We start from the raw sequence: 19,330 nt of genomic DNA, 5'->3' as shown, positions 1-19,330 counted from the left end.
CCAGACTCAACCGGCCTGCAAGGTCCCAATCCTGCCAAGGACGATCCACAGCCAGGGCAGGAAAGGGTTGCCTACCCTGAAGCTCCGACAAAAGCTGTCCCCATAAACCACGGTATCCGTGCGGGATCCTGAAAAGTCTCCTAGCAGTCCGAAACGATGAGAGGACATTGCGAGTGGCAAGGGTAGCATCCGCAATCGAAGTCACACCTAAACGGGCCATGCGGTTAAATCTCGGTCTGAGCTGATGTTTGTCTTCCCATGAAAGTAATCTCGATACTGCCAACAATTCCAGCTAAAAGGAGTTAGTCTGCAAGCGGTCCCCCACTGGATGCCAACGGGCCTTTTGGAGCACCACTTTCCAAGAGCCGACCAAGTGCAGTAACAGAGAGGAAGAGGGACTGGAAAATCGAGAGTCAGCCTTAAGGACATGCCACCAGGAGGCCCGAAGTCGTGTGTTGCCATGGCGTAGCCCGCTGTCCTCAAGAAAATAACGGGCTATGATGGTCCACGGATGATGATCCACACACATGGCACGAAAAAGAGACCAACGAAGAGCCAGCATATGAGTTTCTGCATCCAAAATAGCTCCACCACCCATGCGTTTAGGGATACATGTATGTGACCATGAAATCCACGAAATACCTGCCTGCAGTGAATCCTTCTTCCATAGCATGAAACGAATGGGATGAGTGAGAGCCTTCAAAGTAGTAGGCGTCCACGGCAGCAATGGCAGGAAATACGTTAGCATTGGTAGCATAATTGTCTGAGCCACTTTGAGGCGGACATGGAATGGCCACGCTTGCGACTTCCAATACATAAACTTCGCCGCCAGTTTTTGTGAAATCCACTCCAGTAGGTCCTTTGGCCGTACATCCACCCCCAATGGGTATCCAAGATGCCTGACAATGGAGCCACGGGAAACCACCTGGCCCTGCCAGCCTAATGACTGTAAATCAGGCTCCGTGCAACTGAGAATGGCTGATTTAAAGGCATTGATGCGAAGACCAGAGGCCTGACCAAAGAGCGTCCAAACATCTAATGCCTTCCGAATGTTGTCCCTGTCCGCCCGCAAAATCATAAAGGTGTCATCAGCCAAAGATTGGCTAATGAAGTGCTGCCCCAAAGGAAGAGACAATCCTGCCAGCTGAGCAGAAGCCGCCATTGAGGATAACATTGAAAGGACCGGGTGAGTCGCCAGGGCAAAGAAGAGAGGACTCAAAGGGCAACCCTGTCTGACCAAGCGTGCAAGGACAAATGGCTCTGTAACCCCACCATTGAGCATAACTCTTGAAGAAGCCGCAGCACTAATGGTGTAGATCAATCGGGACATCCGAGTACCAAATCCCATAGCAGACATGAGATCTGCAATGAAAGACCAATCCACATAGTCAAACGCCTTTTCCAAGTCCAATTGAATCAATACCACTTCCTGACTAGAGTGCCGCGCATAGTCAATAGCCATTTGCACATTTAAGATATTATGCAGAATGTTGCGGCCCTTAATGAAACCATATTGGAGAGGATGCACAATAGCTAGAAGGTGCTTGTGAAGCCGATTCGCCAGCACTTAGGAGAAGATTTTATACATCGAGCCCATCAAAGAAATTGGTCTCCAGTGTTGCAGCATTGACGGCGAAGGGACCTTTGGAATCAGTTTGATAAGGCCTTCTTTCCATGAGGAAGGCATGACCCCTGTTTCCCAAACCCGCTGAAACATGACCGCCAATGGCTTCACCAACTGCGTGGCCGAGTTCTCAAAGAATTCATTAGTGAGACCATCCCAACCAGGACTTTTATCCTTGGGCAGGTGCAACAAAACATCCATAACCTCCTCCTCGCAAATATCCGCCTCCAAAGTGGCTTGCATATCAAGTGGAACCTGCTGGCGGACCAGATGATAGAAGACCGAGCGGGCATGCGTAACCTGGCTAGAAGGCGAGGGAGAAGAACCAAGAAGTTCCATAAAATAATTTCTGCACATATTGACAATGGTCTGCGGATCAGTGACCATGCGACCTTCCGAATCCTGGAGTCTAGTCATATTTTCGCGAGCAGGAGAAGCATGCAAGGCGCGAAAGAACTTATGAGACTGGCAGGCACTATCTTGCAATGTGTCAGTCAAGTTATGCAGCTTGGCCTGCTGATAAGATTTCAACTGAAACACTTGAATAAGATGGGCCAAACGCCTCTCCAGTGACAGCAGAAAATCATCATCTGGGGAATCCACGAGCAAGGAACGGACCAAAGCCAGGAGTCCTCTGCTGCATGTCGACGTCGCCGACAAAGAGAGGCATGATAAATCCCATACTGCCGAGCAACCCGCTGCACATTAGAGAGCAGCCGTGCAAATGAAGCCAAGCCCTCAGAGGCGAAGTCCAATAAGAACCTCTCAATCAATTGCTGCATATAGCCCTGAAAATTTGGATGCTTCAAATAAGAGGAGTTGAAACGTAAAGGGAGCCTATCCAGCAACTGCATAAAAGGTGCAATAGGTTGTGCCCGCATCTCAAGCTGGAGGGGGAAATGGTCCGACAACGCATATTGCTGCAAGACCTTCATTTCCAACATCTCGGGAAGAAAATCATCCCCCTGCATGATATACATTCGGTCCAACCGCGACCAAGTAGTTGCATATTGTGCGGAATGAAAAGTAAACCCTGAAAAAGAAGGGTGAAGCCACGACCAAAGATCTTGCTTAAGTACGCGCAAAGCAAAGGAATTCCACACCCGGCTTTCCGGTGTATCCATTACCGAATGCCCTGAAGTGGACTGAGAAGAGTCAACACACACATTGAAATCTCCCATCAAAAACCCCCTTCGGCCAAGTGACATCGAGCCCTGCAAAGTCGACCAAAGATCCCGTCGGGATGCGGGATCATTCGGAGCATAGAGGCCCAGCAACCATAAAATCTCTCCTTCAAATAAGACTTCGATTACCAGAAAGCGGCCCTGCACATCATTTTTAACAAGAACAGGCTGGTATTTCTCATGGACAATCATCAGCACACCCGAATAGTGCGTAGCATGTGTCCCTGCATAAAACAGACGGAATCCATGACAATCCACAACTTTTCCTGCTTCACCGTGACTTTTGTGCTCAACTGCACACAATACATCCCACTGGTTTTCATGCAAGACAGTCCACATGGCATGTTGCTTATGGCGAGAGCAAATGCCTCGCACATTCCACGTGGCTATCTTCATATATCTTCAAAAAAAGGAAGTCAGGAACAAGGCGCCTGTTACGTCGATTCACCTTTTCCGCGAGAGCATCCAGGACACCCTCATCCAGAAAATCAGCCAATACTGCAAACGAATTCTGGCGACCTGCTTTAGAGGTAGAAGGAAAATCCACTGCCTTGGGAGTGGGGCGGGGATAACGCTGATCCCAGGGTATAATCACATTACCTTTTGTATCAAACGCCAGCTTAGCAGGTGGGCCCTTGGGACCGTCTGTATAGACTTTCCTTGTAGACTGATTACGGGGGGCAGACGGGGCCATAGTACGCGCAGCATGTTGTGAAGTGAACATTTCTTTCCTGCGCATATACGTGCGCACGGAATCCTGTGAAGCATTAGGCCCAGGATCCGCCAGGCCTGCATCCAACTTTTTACCTTTTTTTTTACGTGCCTCAATCCAATCAGTGCTACGGGAATCCAAACCCAGGACCTGTTGTTTGCCTTTATCCATGACATTAGGTGGCTGAAGGGCCTCCTGTGTCGGGGCATCAAGCACCATGTCATCCTTAGGCAGCACAACATGCGCATCCTCGGAAGACGGTTGCCTTTCAGGGCATTCGACCATAAAATGCCCCAATTTACCACATGAAAAGCAGTGTCCTGCAAAGTTGCCCCATTTCAAGCGAAAATGCAAAGGATGCATGCCAGAACAATTGAGGCGAAGCCACGCAGGCCTTTTCCTGGCCGTGTCCCATAACATGCATAAACAGTTTCGATTCATAGCCCTGAGGCTTGGGGGAACCAGCACTGTTCCCACAACTGCCATCGCATCCTTCAACAATGGCCAATAGACCGCCGGACAATTTTCCACTTCCACCCACACCGGGCATTCTCGTTGAAGCAGACGCTAGAAGTCGCCCATAGGGCGCCATGGTACAACATGGACCAAGCGGCGATCAAAGAATAATGGCAACTTGGACAGGAGCTCAGCTCGATGTGTTTCCGATTTCAACAGCACCTCATAAAAGCCGCGAGATCCAAGGAAGATCTCCTCAACACACTCCCCTTGCAATAAATGGTGCATCCACTGGCGAATATGTGAAAGCATTGGGATCCTGCCAGTGAAGAAAAGTATAACGGCACGGTCATAAAACACCGAGAAGGACCGCAAGACTGATTTCGGGTCCACCGTGGCTTCCAGCACATCATCAGTTCCCGCGTCAGAAAAAGTTTCATTATTATGCTGGACATAATCGCCAAGCAGAGTATTGGCAAAGTCCAACAAATGTTCCCAGTCAATCTCCTGCAAATCCACAGGATCAGAGGCAACCTGCGCAAAGGAATGTTCCTGAGGACCCATTGGCTCGTCAGAAGTATGCTTGGAGCGTTTGCCCGCAGGTAGTAGTTCAGAACCCGGAGGCATCTCCTCCGTGCACGGCACCATATCCTCCGGCTCCTCTGTATCGGAATCAAGGCCAAGGGCTGCCACCGTCCGGTCTAGAAAATCCATATCCAGGCCAGCCATACTGCTGTCTTCTCTCTGAAGAAGCAAGTAGGAGCAGGCTGCGGCTAAGCCTGTACTCTGTGACCACAGGCTTCAGACGGTAGGCGTCAGGCGAGCAAACAGGCACAGGCGGAGCAGGCGGCCACAGACGAATACAGGCGGGGGGGTCTTCAGGCACGCGGGCAGTCGTCAGGCCATCGCGAAGCAAGCACTCGTCAGGCGCGCTCGTCAAGCGTTCAGTCTTCAGTCGTCGACGGGGCAGTTGAACTAGGCGCTACACGCTGACGCAGAGCAAGCGGCCACAGGCGGATCAGACGGGCAGTTGTCAGGCGAGCACAGGCGGATCAGGCGGGCACACACGAACACAGGCGGATTAGGCGGGCAATCATCAGGCGTCGACGGGGCAGGCTGACAGGTCGCGCAGGTCTAGGCAACGGCAAGGGCCAGACGGGCAGAGCCGCGACGACCAGGACCGACGGTCAGAGCCGAGACGACCAGGTCAAGGCGCAGAAACGACGGGGCAGGCAGAGGCCCGAGGCGACCAGGATCGACGGGCAAAGCCGACAAGTTAGATGCCAGACGGCATCCTCTCTCTCTCTCTCTCTCTCAAGATGACCACGCTCCATGAGCAATTCCACACTGCACTTGAAGTGCATCTAGATTGTATCAAGTCTGTATACCATTTTGTACCTACTCACCTAGTCCACCATAACACCAGATAGTAGCTTTACTGGGACTTGGAAAACTTCCCAGACATTTTGTATGTAACCTTTTGGTCTCATAGGCCAACTTGGCCTCTTGTAGACGTTAATATAACTTTCTTCTTCTTTCTTTCTTTCTCTCATGAATCTCGTATAATCTCATTTCAATTTGATGGTCATTTCTTCATGATAGAGGGCTATCCACCCTCTCAAATCACCGAATCTAATGTAAATATGGCATTAGCCTTGGAAACCAACAAATGTGTTTTTGATTAAGATAATCACTTGTGTGTGTTGAAAAAGTTCAATAGTGCACATCTCGATCCATTGTTACACAAATTCATTGATGACTTTCGGTTTGTTGAGTTACATGATGAAATTCCATCATCTCGTGGAACATTGGATTATAGGATAAACTAGCCAACAGATCTCTTGGCAACCTTATAGATTTAGCCTGAAAGAGGAAGATGAGATAACTAAGCAGTTTCACAACTATCTTATAAAGGGACTTATTGATACTCATGAATCACGACCATCAATAAGGTGACCTTCAAGAACAAGTATCCATTGCTTCAAATGGATAACTTTATTGATAGACTCTACGGTGCAAAGTAATTCACCAAGATTGATCTTAGGTCCAGGTACCATCAAATAAGATAGCGCCTAAGAATGTCCCAAAAACTATGTTCCATACATAGTATGCATGCTATCAATTCTTGCTCCTACCTTTTCAATAGAACATCACAACAAGAGAAGAGATAATGAGAGAAGAAGACATGCAACTGAAGCTGAAGGAATAACACTTTGATCTCAATTCAATACAAGGTTGTGGACAATCAGCCCCTGTAGGTGTGGATGCTACATCAAAGTGCCTAAGAATGTCCCAAAAACTATGTTCCATACACAATATGCATGCTATCAATTCTTGCTCCTACCTTTTCAATAGAACACCACAACAAGAGAAGAGATAATGAGAGAAGAAGACATGCAACTGAAGCTCAAGGAATAACACTTTGATCTCAATGCAATACAAGACTATGGACAATCAGCCCTTGTACGTGTGGATGCTACATCAATGAGGATGCGGGACTAATGGCAGACAAGAATGCACGTGATAATGACATCACAGGCCAAGATTGGCTAGTAATGCTCAAGGCAAGGAAGTAACAGCATATATATGCAGTGGGCTGCAGCCTACAAAAGTGGCTGACTTGCTGTATCAAAAACAAGCCAATTTGCTACTAGTCATTGTGTGAAGATACATTAGAGTTTGCAAAAGAAAACACAATGTATAACCACAAGTGAAACATGATGAACAAAGATGCTAATGTAAAATGCAAAATTGAATAATGAATAAAAGAATGTGTACAAAATGCTTAGTGGTGGCAGAGCAAACCAATAATCATTGGCTCTCATGGGTGCACGCTAAGGGAGGAGTGTTAGAAAGTGTCACCTTCTAGAGATAGATCCTCAATGCAACAACCAAAATTTCAAAGATTAGAATGTTGATACCGATAAGGAGGAGAACCCAAACACAAGTAAGCTGACCCAAATGCACAAGGGCTAAAAGTTTGGTGGCCAGCTCCAATCCAAACTGGGTCGCAAATCTATTCCAAATGCAGCTTGAGGGGAGAGGTCAAAATCAGGGCAACATGGGCTAGAGGAGTTTGCCAATACCAAGGCAGGACGAGATGTTGCAAAAAATGCGACGATAGCAACACTCTGATGAAGGTGACACGACCAAGACAAGACAGCAATACATGGGTGGCTCCAACAGCAATAAAATGATGACGTCCACATTGCTGGAACCATATGCTGAAGATGGTTGTCATCAAATTATGAGAGCAACAATAGCTAGAGATGGTGGGTAGCAACCAATCTAGGGAGATGGCAACCACCAAAAAGGGGGGGTAGACTATGATAGACAATTATGATTAAAGATGCAAGTGACCTAGCACATCAGTACTTAAAGAGATCGAACCAAACAAAAGTGTGAGTTTGTGTCACCGGGGCGTGAAATTTTGAGATGCTTTAATCTTGCTAATAACACTTGATTAAATTATTGATCAGATGTGCAAGGTTGTTTAGCACATGTGATGCATATAGTAGTTATTTCATGGTAATAAGCCAAGGACCCCGAGGATATAGTGGGTGTCAAAGGCAAAAGTTATAATAAGTTATGCCTGACAGGTACTAGCCTACTAGGTGATACTCGATGTTAGATTCGAACCTAACCAATTTATTGGCTACTAATATCAATGGTAATATTAGAGACTAAGCATTGTTTAATTAATTAATACTAGTCAAAGGGTCAATAACTGCTCAAGGATACTTGGAAAACAAATTGGCCTAGCCAATTTAATTATTGGCTAGTGAAATTGATTTTTTGAGCATTACAATAATTATTAGATAAATTTTCAGAATTAATATTTTAAAAATTAATTTAATAAGTTGGATAATGCTGAAAAATGAGATTAGAAGGTTGCCACTTAACAAAAACTTAGTCTCGCAAGTGGGAAAACGTTTTTAGGGGCTGATGAAAGTCTATTCCAGCTATTGTGCGAGAGAATGAGGCTATTAGAAAGCAAGGAGAGCCTGCCAATGTGATTTGCAGCCATCAAGGATCACGCCTACAGCATGTGACAGCAGTTTGGAGCCCTCAAGAGTAGGTGATGGCAGCCCAAGGTCCTTCTGGTGCAATTGACAACATATAGGAGGGGGCAACAGTCTTTTTTATGGTCCTGAGCTGTAGGTGATAGCTTCCATGGCTATTTGAGTAGAGCAACAGTAGCTTTTCAGTGTTTCTCGTGATGAAACTCTGAAATTTCTCTCTCTACACCATTCTCTCTCATTCCCTAGCCATCTCTCAAGTTATCTCAGCATTTTCCAACAATTTGAGCCATCAGAGGAAGAGATTTTGATCAATCTCTACTATAAACCCTAATTTACAGAGCAGAAATTAGGTTTTGATTGTCATCTCGAGATACATGCTCAAAAATAGAGGGCCTAGGACTTAAATTCCAGCAGTCGAAATTGAGAAATTTCAGGGACATTCAAAAGGCCAACCAGCCAAAATCAAATTTGGGGCTGACTTTGTCTTGCAAGGAACAAGGTCAAGGCCAATCCCCAAGCAAACCAAGGGGCAAACTGGTTTGGAGGCTTCCTAGTCAGTTTTGACAGCAAGAGGCACTTGGATTAGCCGAGGAGATCAGAAGACCTCAGTTGTACTCCATCCATTTGCAATAAAAGTTAAAGATATACCGCAAGGGGCACCAATTTTGGGAGCAACAAGCTATCCATTGTCCAAGATTAAGTGGTAACATTTGCATTTTCAATTTATGTGAATTTGCTTGCTGTAATTAGTGTTTAATGAAGTTACTTGCCACCCTATTCAAGGAGGCAGACTAGTTCCAGTTTGCTTATGGGACATTGAAGCACGGTTCTGCATTTGAGTTTTGGGGTTGTGTAATAAGCTAATGAAGGTTTAATGTGTAGTGCATCTTTTTTAGCTTAACGTATAAAACTAGCCAACATAGTGTTGTATGGGCTGCCAATACTCAAAATTGGCCATACACATGAAGATGATGTTGCCTAGGCTGCCACATGACCAGGGAAAAAGAAAGACAAGAAAAAAAGGCACTCCTCAATCAGGCTGGAAACAATGTGAATAGGCAGAGAACTGCAGTGAATGACAGTACCTAGCACATGCACATACAACCCAAGAGATGACAAAAAAGCAAACATACTGCTACTAACATGATGAGCATTGCATTAGCAATGCAAGACATGGATAAAACATTGGAACTTATAATTCCCAAAGCTTAGAATCTAAAACCTTCAACTTAAGGGAGAATAGAATAGTTAGATCTTTATGAGGAAGTTTAAGTCTGGCCAAGGACATTAAAATTTAAGTAGCCACTTTAATTTTAACATTTCAGCAGCCCACTTATACTGAAAATATCAGAAAACCAGTGAGGGATTTTGCATGGCTGATTGACATAGGAGAGGTGGTTCCTGGCTATGGAGGGCTGAGAAACAGCATTGTGACCTGTAAGTTCCAGCTGTCGTGATTATCAGGGCAGTATCATGACCAGCAAGAAAGTCAAAATAACCCCTTGCTCTTCACAAATGAAGCACTTGTTTGAAACTTTCAAGGGTGATTTTATCTTTCTATGCGAATGAAGCATTATGCTTTTTTCCATTTGTAGGACACAATGTGCACTCTCCATCTTCACAGCTTTTTGAGCTTTGCCATGTTTAAATCCTGATATATGGCCTGTAAGCGATGTCATGTCTATGCATGCACTATAATCATCTCTATGCCATGCTGTCACAACAGCTACCTCAAAAGTACTCAGCCAAAGAGGAGAAAACTTGTTTGAACATTACCCAATTATTTGAAGCCATATCTTGATGTAGTTAGGTAGACCAGACTACAAAGCATTACACTAAAGATGTCAAAAGTGGATACAGCAATGGAATAGGAAACTAATGTAACAGACTCCGTACAGATGAGAAAAGAGAAACATGGCAAAGAAAAGAAGAACTCGAGAAGAAACAGATGCTCGAGAAATGGAATCCGTATACCAAGACATGAGACAATATAGAAACAATATGAGTAACCTGCTGTGTGGGCATTGGCACTCACTAACTCCCTCTCTCCACCAATACCTATTGTGAGAGTATGCAAATAGCAATTGAAACCGGAGGAGGGAGACTGAATACATAGGCATAAAATAATGCCAAATATGCATTAGGTAGGCCAGCTAAATAAAATAATAATCAGGTCAGCTCTTGCAATCTATAAATCTCAATAGTACTTGCCTCCAAATTCCCACACATTACTAAATGCCTTGTTGGTTGCATGCCTCCATACAGCCCTGCTTGCATTCTCCCTCCATCCCTCCATCCTAGATTGCTTTCCAATGCAAAGGTTGCCTTGAAAACTCATGCCCCACCTAATGTTGAGCTAAAATATGCATTACTTGCTGATTAGCCTCTTAAACAGCCCCAAAACACACTAAAAAATGCTCTTTTAGAGTTAAACCCTAAAACGGGGAGCGGTTGAAGAGAGTTCAGTGGAAAACCTAAAACGGGGAGCGGTTCTAGAGAGCTTAGTGGAAACCCTAATTTTTGGGGCGCCCTTCCACATCTATAAATAGGCAGGCTGCCCCCATTTAGCCTCATTCCGTCTGTGCAGGTTTCACACTCTCCAATGCAGATTTCAGCCATCAGTCTACCTCCACGTGGCTATCCAGCCCTCGCAACTACTACCACCTCTCCCTCCAGCCTCGCAATGCCCTGGCGCCTTCTTCCAGCTGTCGCCCACTGTCAGGCGACATCTCCCAGGCTGCGTTTGGCCTCCAGCTGCCATCGCCAGCATCTCCAACATCAGGCGACATCCTACAACCTGCGTTTGCATCCTTCTAGAGCCACTTGGTGTCATCTCCCCACTCTGCAGCTGTCACCTCTGTCTCTGGCAGCCCCTGGTGCCAGCGTTTTGCAATTTTCTCTCTCTTCACTCTCTGATTGGTGGTCACAGACTTGGGATCCGTCTCCGATGGGCATCACACTCCGACATTGCTCTGCCCTTGAGCACACTATACACTCTTACATTCATTTATAGCATTCATTCACTTCAGAGTCGTATTCTCTCTCTCCCATTCGGACCGGTTGGTGAGGCTGGCCACCTCTTCAATCATGGAGGACATACGGCATTCGCAGCGTCTGGCGATCCATCTTCATCATCTCAGCCAAGTCTGATGTCAGGTTTCTACAATTCTTTTGTGTTGCATTAATCAAAACCCTCACATGTTTCTTCTTTTGAGGTACAGGACCCAGATGGCTTTGCGTATGTGAACTTCAATAGAGGGGGGTCACGAAACAGACGAAATTCAGGTACATCTACAGCTTCTGTTTCATTTGAGCATGTCACACACACTTCTCACTTCCCTCCTTCTATATCACACCTTGATCACCTCTCATCATCTTTCCAAAACCTTGGATTACACTCCACATCTGCATCACACACCCAAGGGGTTGGATCTTCCATCTCCGCTCCTAGCACCTTTTCCTTCTCCGCCCCATTCTCTACCTCTTTGCACCATGGTACTTCGTTAGGGGGAATGCCACCCTTTAACACAATGCCTCTCACCTTTCAGCAAATGAGCACATCCATAACTCCTGGGTCAACTATGATGGGCGTCCCCCTCACTTTCCCCAGCTTCACATCTCCCATGACCACTCATACACAGGGGTTTCCATTCTCAACTTATGGTGCGACTTCACATTCTCCTTGGGTTACACCTACGCAAAGATTCCCATCTTCTATTCCCCGTGTTTCCATCCCACCTCCTTGGGTTCCTCATGTGGCTACCATGCCCATGCCTAGTCAGCCCATCCCTACCTACGGATCCACCTTACACACTATCCGCATGCCTGGTGGGCACTCTGGGGCCCATTCCCAAGTGTACTCCACTCCCCCATCCTACCCACACTACACTTTTTCACACTATCCATCTCCGAGTACTACTACTCCTGTTGCAACGGCCAAGAATGCCTTCACGAATAAGACACGTTTTAACAGGTCAAATTTCACCACTTGGTCTAATTTCATGCAACAAGTGCTTGAGTCTCACGGTCTTTGGGACCTCGTCATTGGTCTAGAGCCTATGCCGAACCCTCGACTAGCTCACCCTGACTACATCCGTCAATGGAGAGCCCGCAATGCCACAACCAATGTTGAGCTGATGTAGGGATTGCTTCCTAAGTTTCACTCACAATGGCTAGCCTAACCTTTTGGCTCAGTTTTGGGCTTGAGAGGGAGGGGAGTGTTGCATTAAAATAAGCATTATGTGTTGATTAGTCTCGTAAACAGCCCCAAAACACACTAAAAAATGCTCGTTTAGAGTTAAACCCTAAAACGGGAAGCGGTTCAAGAGAGTTCAGTGGAAACCCTAAAATGGGGAGCGCTTCGAGAGAGTTTAGTGGAAACCCTAATTTTTGGGGCGCCCTTCCACATCTATAAATAGACAGGCTGCCCCCATTCAGCCTCATTCCGTATGTGCAGGTTTCAGTCATCAGTCTACCTTCACGTGGCTGTCCAACCCTCGCGACTACTATCACCTCTCCCTCCAGCCTCGCAGTGCCCTGGCGCCTTCTTTCAGCTGTCGCCCACTATCAGGCACCATCTCCCAGGCTGCGTTTGGCCTCTAGCTCCCATCGCTAGCATCTCCAACATCAAGCGACATCTGATAGCCTGTGTTTGCATCCTTCTAGAGCCGCCTGGTGTCATCTCCCCACTTTGCAGCTGTCGCTTCTGTCTCTAGCAACCCCTGGTATGCGTTTTGCAATTTTCTCTCTCTTCACTCTCTGACTAGTGGTCACAGACCTAGGATCCGTCTCTGGTGGATGTCACACTCCGACATTGTTCTGCCCTTGAGCACATTGTACACTCTTACATTCATTTACAGCATTCATTCACTTCAGAGTTGTGTTCTCTCTCTCCCTTCTCCTGTTTGTGTTTGAGTTTCTGTGTTTGAGTTATGGGTTTTGCATTTAGAGTTTGAGTTTTTCCCTCTCTGTCTGTGTCTATCTCTTTGTGTTTCTGTCATGGTTGTACACTCTGTGTGTCCTCAGCGCAAACCCTAGTAGTTTTCTTCACACCTAAGACGTACTTGGATGGACAAAAGTCAATTCTAGTGGCCTTGGATGAATAGAAGTCCCATTAGAATTTGCAATTGAGGTTTCTTCTTTTTCTTGCGTTCAATTGAAGCCTTCAAGGTAGCAAAAACTCTTTCATCTTTGAAAAGGTCTACAAGCACATTCAAAAACCCATGTACATGAGTCCCAAGGTAGAGTTGAATCCTCAACCACCTCCAAATGGAGAAAAGCAGTTAATGAGGCAGCAGCCACCACTCCAAATCCTTTGAGGATTTCTCCTTCTTCTCCTTTTCAGGAAATCCTTCTTCCAATGACCTGTTTTGCCACGAATGTGACAAGTAGACTCCTTGTCTTTGTCCTTCTTAGATTGGGCTTTCTTCTTCTCTCTTCCCACCGAAGAGTCTCAGACCGCCCTGAAGCAATCAAGACAGAATAAAAACCACTGAAGCAAGGTGGTAACTGTGAAAGGAGAGTTATCGCCATGTCTTCATAAGTGATCACCTTCCCTGCATTTTGAACCTACATCTGAAGCTGCCTTAGCTTGTTGATATGCTCCCATATAGATGATGACTTGTTGACACTCATAGTCCTCATTTATACTTCCAAAGAAACGCGCTTCATGATGGTCATCCGATTATACATCTGATCCAACTCCAGCCATATCTCCCTAGCCACCGTCAAATGCTCTATATGAGAGATAACAACTGTAGTACATGAGAGAAATAAAAACGAGTGAATGCGAGCATTGAGTTTATCCCAATGTGCCTGAGCCTTTGCCAACTCTGCCTTCTCACTGGAAGAGAGTCTAGACTCGTCTCACGAAGAAGGATGATTGATAGCCTCTGTAACAAGCTCCGCCAAATCATAGGATTCCAATATGGCAAGCATCATGACCCGCCCGATGCAATAGTTCTCACCATCAAGCTTTTAATCTAAAGGAAGAGTTGGTAGAATGGGCACTTTCCGATCCATGATAGCCTAAAACTCTGTCTCGGCCTTAGAAGACATCTTCACCTACAATGCCTGCACAAAACCAAAACACAGCCCCCTCTGACTATGAAAATACAGCCTACTAGGGCTAAGGTTCGCTCGTCCTGTATCTTCTTCACCCGCCAGAGGCAATGAAAAAGTAAAATCTGCACTTGACGGCCAAAAAACACAACCTTCTTCCTTCTCTAACAGCAAGAAAACAGCAACTTCAGCAAATCTTCTCTTTTCTCGCACGCCTGCGCTCGCCTTAGCCTTGTTCTGATGCGCAGCCCACTTGCTCACACTTGAACATTAAAAACGCAGGCCTGTGTCGCGCTAAAAACTCCTCTTCACATAGGTCCCACCCTAGGTCAGTCCTTCAATGCTCTAATACCATGTCAGAGTGAAGCAATGCGGAAGCGAATGACCATGACAAAGAGTGAACAAAGAGAGGAGAGAGAGAGAGAGAGAGAGAAAGAGACAATGAAACGTAGAAAATCTGCAATGAAGAATGCTCTATAAGGATGCAGAATTATACACGGGTGCAAAGAGAATATCTGCATATGTCTCCACCTTGAGGATCTCGATCTCCATCAGCCCCGAGAGCAATCTCCGCAGTCTGCAGGCTGAAATCTGTGAGACGCAATATGCCAAGACTGCTTGAAACTCAGCCTATTTATAGGCTGGAAATAATGCCAATAATTGATCAAGTCGGCTACATTAAATGCAGCCAACTGCTGCTGCAGTCCGACTGCTGCCACCGTGGCAACCTGCTGAGATGGCGTCTAGGGAATGACTCTCAACACATCTTAGGCTGTATTACACGCTCTTGTTGTTGCTGTTGAGAAGCAAGTGGCTGCTCCTCACTCTTATCAATATTAGTCTCCTGAGATAAATCAACATAATCCACCTTCTCTTCAATGTCCAAGATGTTGAATCTGTCTAATTTGCACTATTTTTGAGATTGCAAGGAGGCAAAACTGGCTAAAGGAGCTTGCAAGATTCTTCAATGCACTCACCCACACTTGGGGTGCATCATGCAGGGGGACTTTCTATTGACCAATCGTTCACTTCAAGGCTGCAGCCTGCAACCCTCTCTAGGAGCCTATTGTATGTGATACCACTTCTTCATCATGGAGGATGGTTCCTATGTTATGATTGAGCTATTAAGGCAGTCGTAACGATGTTCTAGAGAACGTCGGACCTCAACTAACAATTGCCAATTTGTATATAATAGCTCTATGTGACAAATATGTCATTTTGTTTACTGTAAACCGTTTTTCAAATCATCTATAGCAGAAACGCATACTAATACCAACCTCAAAACAAATCAAGGACCAACGGTGGTCGTGCAGTTATCATAGGCCCATGCTGGGCGAGTAGTAACCTTAAGACGCTCTACTTTGGGCAAATAGCGGCCTTACAGAGAAATCTCTAGCAAATTAGAGCCAAATAACTAGACCACTGTGTAATGCTAGTAAATGTTAAATTCGGATGAATGCAGATTTGAAGTCCATGCTATGGACACTGCCCAAGTATGTGAACTTTTAATGGGACGAATGCCGATGTGAAGATCCTGCTACGACGATATATAAATGCGGCACTGTAGGCTAAAGAAGCAAAACAACCACCGACATTTATATAAAGCTGAGCAAATACAAAGCAAAGCAAAGCAACTACGATGGAAACAGTACAAAATCTCTCACATGACAGAAAGAGACACCAAGGGCTGGAGAAGCTGAAATGCTCTGGGAGGCTGCGTAATCGGCATCGTCCACAAGGTCCTGAAGCTCCGAACCACTGCGAGCTGCACCGGTCATGGCCGCTTGAGGTACAAGCGCCAAAAGGAAAGAAAACCGGTCAGGGCAAGCTATGACGGGTATGGCGATGGCAAGGACTCTGATTCGATAGCGAAAAGATGACACAGCAAAAAGTTGCAGCTCTGTCAGAGATCGACCTTGGAATTTCAGCTTTTTTTTTTTACAAATCTCAAAGGATGCAAAAGGTGAAGAAGAGGAAGCACATGAGATTAATCGATCACGGCACGGTGCACCTAGGACTTTTTAACTTCTTAACGCGTGAACAAGATATTTACCTCCTAAGAGGCCCATCGCACCTAGGACTTTTTACCTTCTTAATGCATGAATAAAGAGCCAAATATGAGTGTCATCATTTGGATGCACATAAAAACCATCAAAAGGAGTGCTTAAACATCAAGAAGCATCATCCATAGCCTTCCTCTTGGGAAGCACTAGTACCGTGTCTTTACTGTATTGTTAGTTATTTGCTACAATACACTTCTTTTGTCTCTTTGTTGGGGCATTGCTTTTATCACTCATCTACTTCCAAGATGATTTCAACTTTCTTAGAAACTCTTGGTCTTTTGGGTTGAATGTGAGCGGTGGCAACTCATTACCAGCTTGAGTGGGGGTGGTCAAATGAGATGTGATTTGGATTGGACAGTGTTCAAACTCTTCATACAATTGGTGTCAATTTGGGATTTGGAGCCAACCATCATCTACCTTTAGTAGCATATGCCCTATCAAGGCTAGCTATTGTCAAGGGCTAGTCCTTATGCTTATTGGGCCAAGTGAAGGACATGCCACCATAAATGGAGGCGAGGTGAGCCATATCCACAAAATCATTAGATCTACAAATGTCATCCTAGCTATCACCACCAACATGGTATTGTAACAATGCAAACTATCCTCTCAAGAGCTGGTCATATTCTAGTCAGCAAATAAAGATGGTGCATTCTTGGGTGATTTCCTTCACCAAGATGTCCTATAATTGAGGGGGGTAGATGGCCTAAAGGTGAGCCATATCCACCAAATCATTAGATCTACAAAGGTCATCCTAGCTATCACTTTCTACCACCAACATAGTATTGTAACTATGCAAACTATCCTCTTGAGAGGTTATCATATTCTAGTCAACAATCAAGATGGTGCATTCTTGGGTAATTTCCTTCACCAACATGTCCTGTAATTCAGGGAGGCAAATGGCCATATATCAAAATGACGATAAGTTTGGCTCCATTAATCATTATTGAGATTGTTATAGCCCCATCATTTTCCACCTCAATCTAGGGTGTAAACCTTCCTTGACTAACAACAATAGGCCACCTCTCCCCCTACCCAAAATTACCAACAAGCAATTGTTTTTTGGAAATGAATCAATTTGCATGGCATCCTTTGCCAAATGCTCTCTTCCATAGCTAGGGCATCTAATTTCCTCCACCTTAGAATTTTCTTGGTCGTGGCTTTTTAGGATTTGGAGCAAAGCCCTCTGACATTCCATGAGATAATAGTGTTGTTTTTGACGACCTATGCATGTATTCCATTAAAGCTAGGGTGGAACTATCATTCATTACCATCTATAAGGGCCATGAGTATATTGTGATTAATAATGGTATTCTAGAAAACTTTACTAAGAGAGGGTTTTCTCTTGGCTTTTTGTTTCTTAGTACTTTCCTCAAGCTTATTGGGGGAGGGGTGTTGTCTCTTTTCCTCATTGCGTAGAGGCCTTGTTGTGTCTTTTAAGGGCTTCTTAATCCAAGGGTGTTTACTTTACCACTTATAGCTTTGCTAGATAGCTTCATCCTTATTCCTTACCTTTGTAGCTTTGTTTGCTTGCTTCTTTACTTATTTGGCCTTGCCTTGAAACTCAACTTTGTGTTAGGCTAGGGCTTATCCTATTGGTTGGCCCACTTATGCAATCCCTTGCATAATAACCAATCTTGTGACACAAGTAACAAGTGTCATTGAGTGGAGAGCTTCACCTCTAGCACCATCTCAATGCCATGAGGGTCAAAAGTCTTTAGATGACCAGATGTATCTCTATGTCTATCCAAAGGTATGTAGGCCTTCTTCCCAACTCGTGATATACCATTAGCAAGAGCAAGAATGTAGAGTAGTTTGCTTGGAGAGTTAGTGAGAACATTAACCTCTCCATCTAGCTAGTCAAGTAGGCACAAGAAGGTAACCCATACACAATAGTCACATTGGAAGGATTCTTCAAATGTGGTGACCACTAGATTGCATAAACAAAGCTGCCTCAAAAACTAACTATCATGATAGTCACATTCCAAGATTTCTTTGGGTGAGAAATGTGGTTGCCACATGATTGCATGGACAAAGTTCCTACAAGAACTAACTACCAAAGCCAAAATCCAATCCAACTCAACTTGAAGGTTGACAAAAGCAAAATAAAAGCCCTTACTAGCAATCTTGAATTGGGTGAGCATGGCTCTAACATGATACATTTGCAAAACAAGTGAGCATACTTCTCATGTTTGAGGATCCACCCCATGAAAGTGTGCATGGAATTTCTAATAGAAGAGTGCCATATCCCTCCATAGGGCCTTTTTCGATCTTGGCCATGTCCACCTCTCCATGTTTATCACTTAGAGGAAGTCAAGATTCATTCCCTCGTCCCTCATTTGGTTCTTCTAACTCCCATCCTATACAACATCTCCCTCTACCTTGTTCAAAATTGATTGCCCCCATGCAAGCTTTGCATAGGTAGCCTACTTATGTGGTGGCCATGCATCAAGTTTCAATTCATTTATTAAAGTAAATGCCCTTAAAAGGAAGCCACCCCATGTTATTCCCATACCCACACCATCTAATGATCTTATAGTCTCTCAATCAACATTTTTACTAAATGATACTAGGACTTAAAAATTAACTTTTGAGGATAAGTACAAAAATACTAAAACAGCTCTTGTATTTTACCATAGAAATCCATACTATATGCTCAAATTACTTTATAATTTATAGAGTTCATTATTAGTCTTCCCTACATCATATCAAAGAGTTTGGCAACATTCTTCCTTACCAACAAGCCAAAAAATGCAATTGAAATATTGTAAATCAGTCAAAATATTACACCATGTAAAATGTGAAACTCATTAATATTGTAAAATACAGAGAGAGCTTGCATTTATCTTCTACAAAGCTCAACTATTGCATGACACCTTCTAGATTCTCTATTGGACCTCACACACACACACACACACACACACACACACACACACACACACACACACACACACACACACACACACACACACACACACACACACACACACACACACACACACACACACACACACACACACACACACACACACACACACACACACACACACACACACACACACACACACACACACACACACACACACACACACACACACACACACACACACACACACACACACACACACACACACACACACACACACACACACACACACACACACACACACACACACACACACACACACACACACACACATGGAGGAGGAGGA

At 44.9% G+C, this 19,330-nt stretch overlaps 1 protein-coding gene across 2 annotated transcripts in view; it reads right to left on the bottom strand.

Moving 5' to 3' along the window:
- Positions 1-16,063, bottom strand: part of LOC148011678 (uncharacterized) — a 69,890-nt gene extending 53,827 nt beyond the window's left edge. For both annotated transcript variants that reach the window (XM_087670480.1, XM_087670481.1), the window contains exon 1: positions 15,723-16,063. In XM_087670480.1, coding sequence (XP_087526606.1) covers positions 15,723-15,836 — 114 coding nt within the window. In that variant the 5' untranslated portion in view covers positions 15,837-16,063. The remainder of the gene's footprint in view (positions 1-15,722) is intronic.
- Between the last annotated feature and the right edge of the window lie 3,267 nt (positions 16,064-19,330).

This window comes from Lygodium microphyllum, chromosome 28, assembly GCF_053477565.2.
Source record: "Lygodium microphyllum isolate KBCC chromosome 28, Lygodium_microphyllum_v1.1.10, whole genome shotgun sequence".
Taxonomy (NCBI): Eukaryota; Viridiplantae; Streptophyta; class Polypodiopsida; order Schizaeales; family Lygodiaceae; genus Lygodium; species Lygodium microphyllum.
The sequence above is the reverse complement of the archived record's forward strand: the minus strand, read 5'-3'. Positions and strand labels throughout refer to the sequence as shown.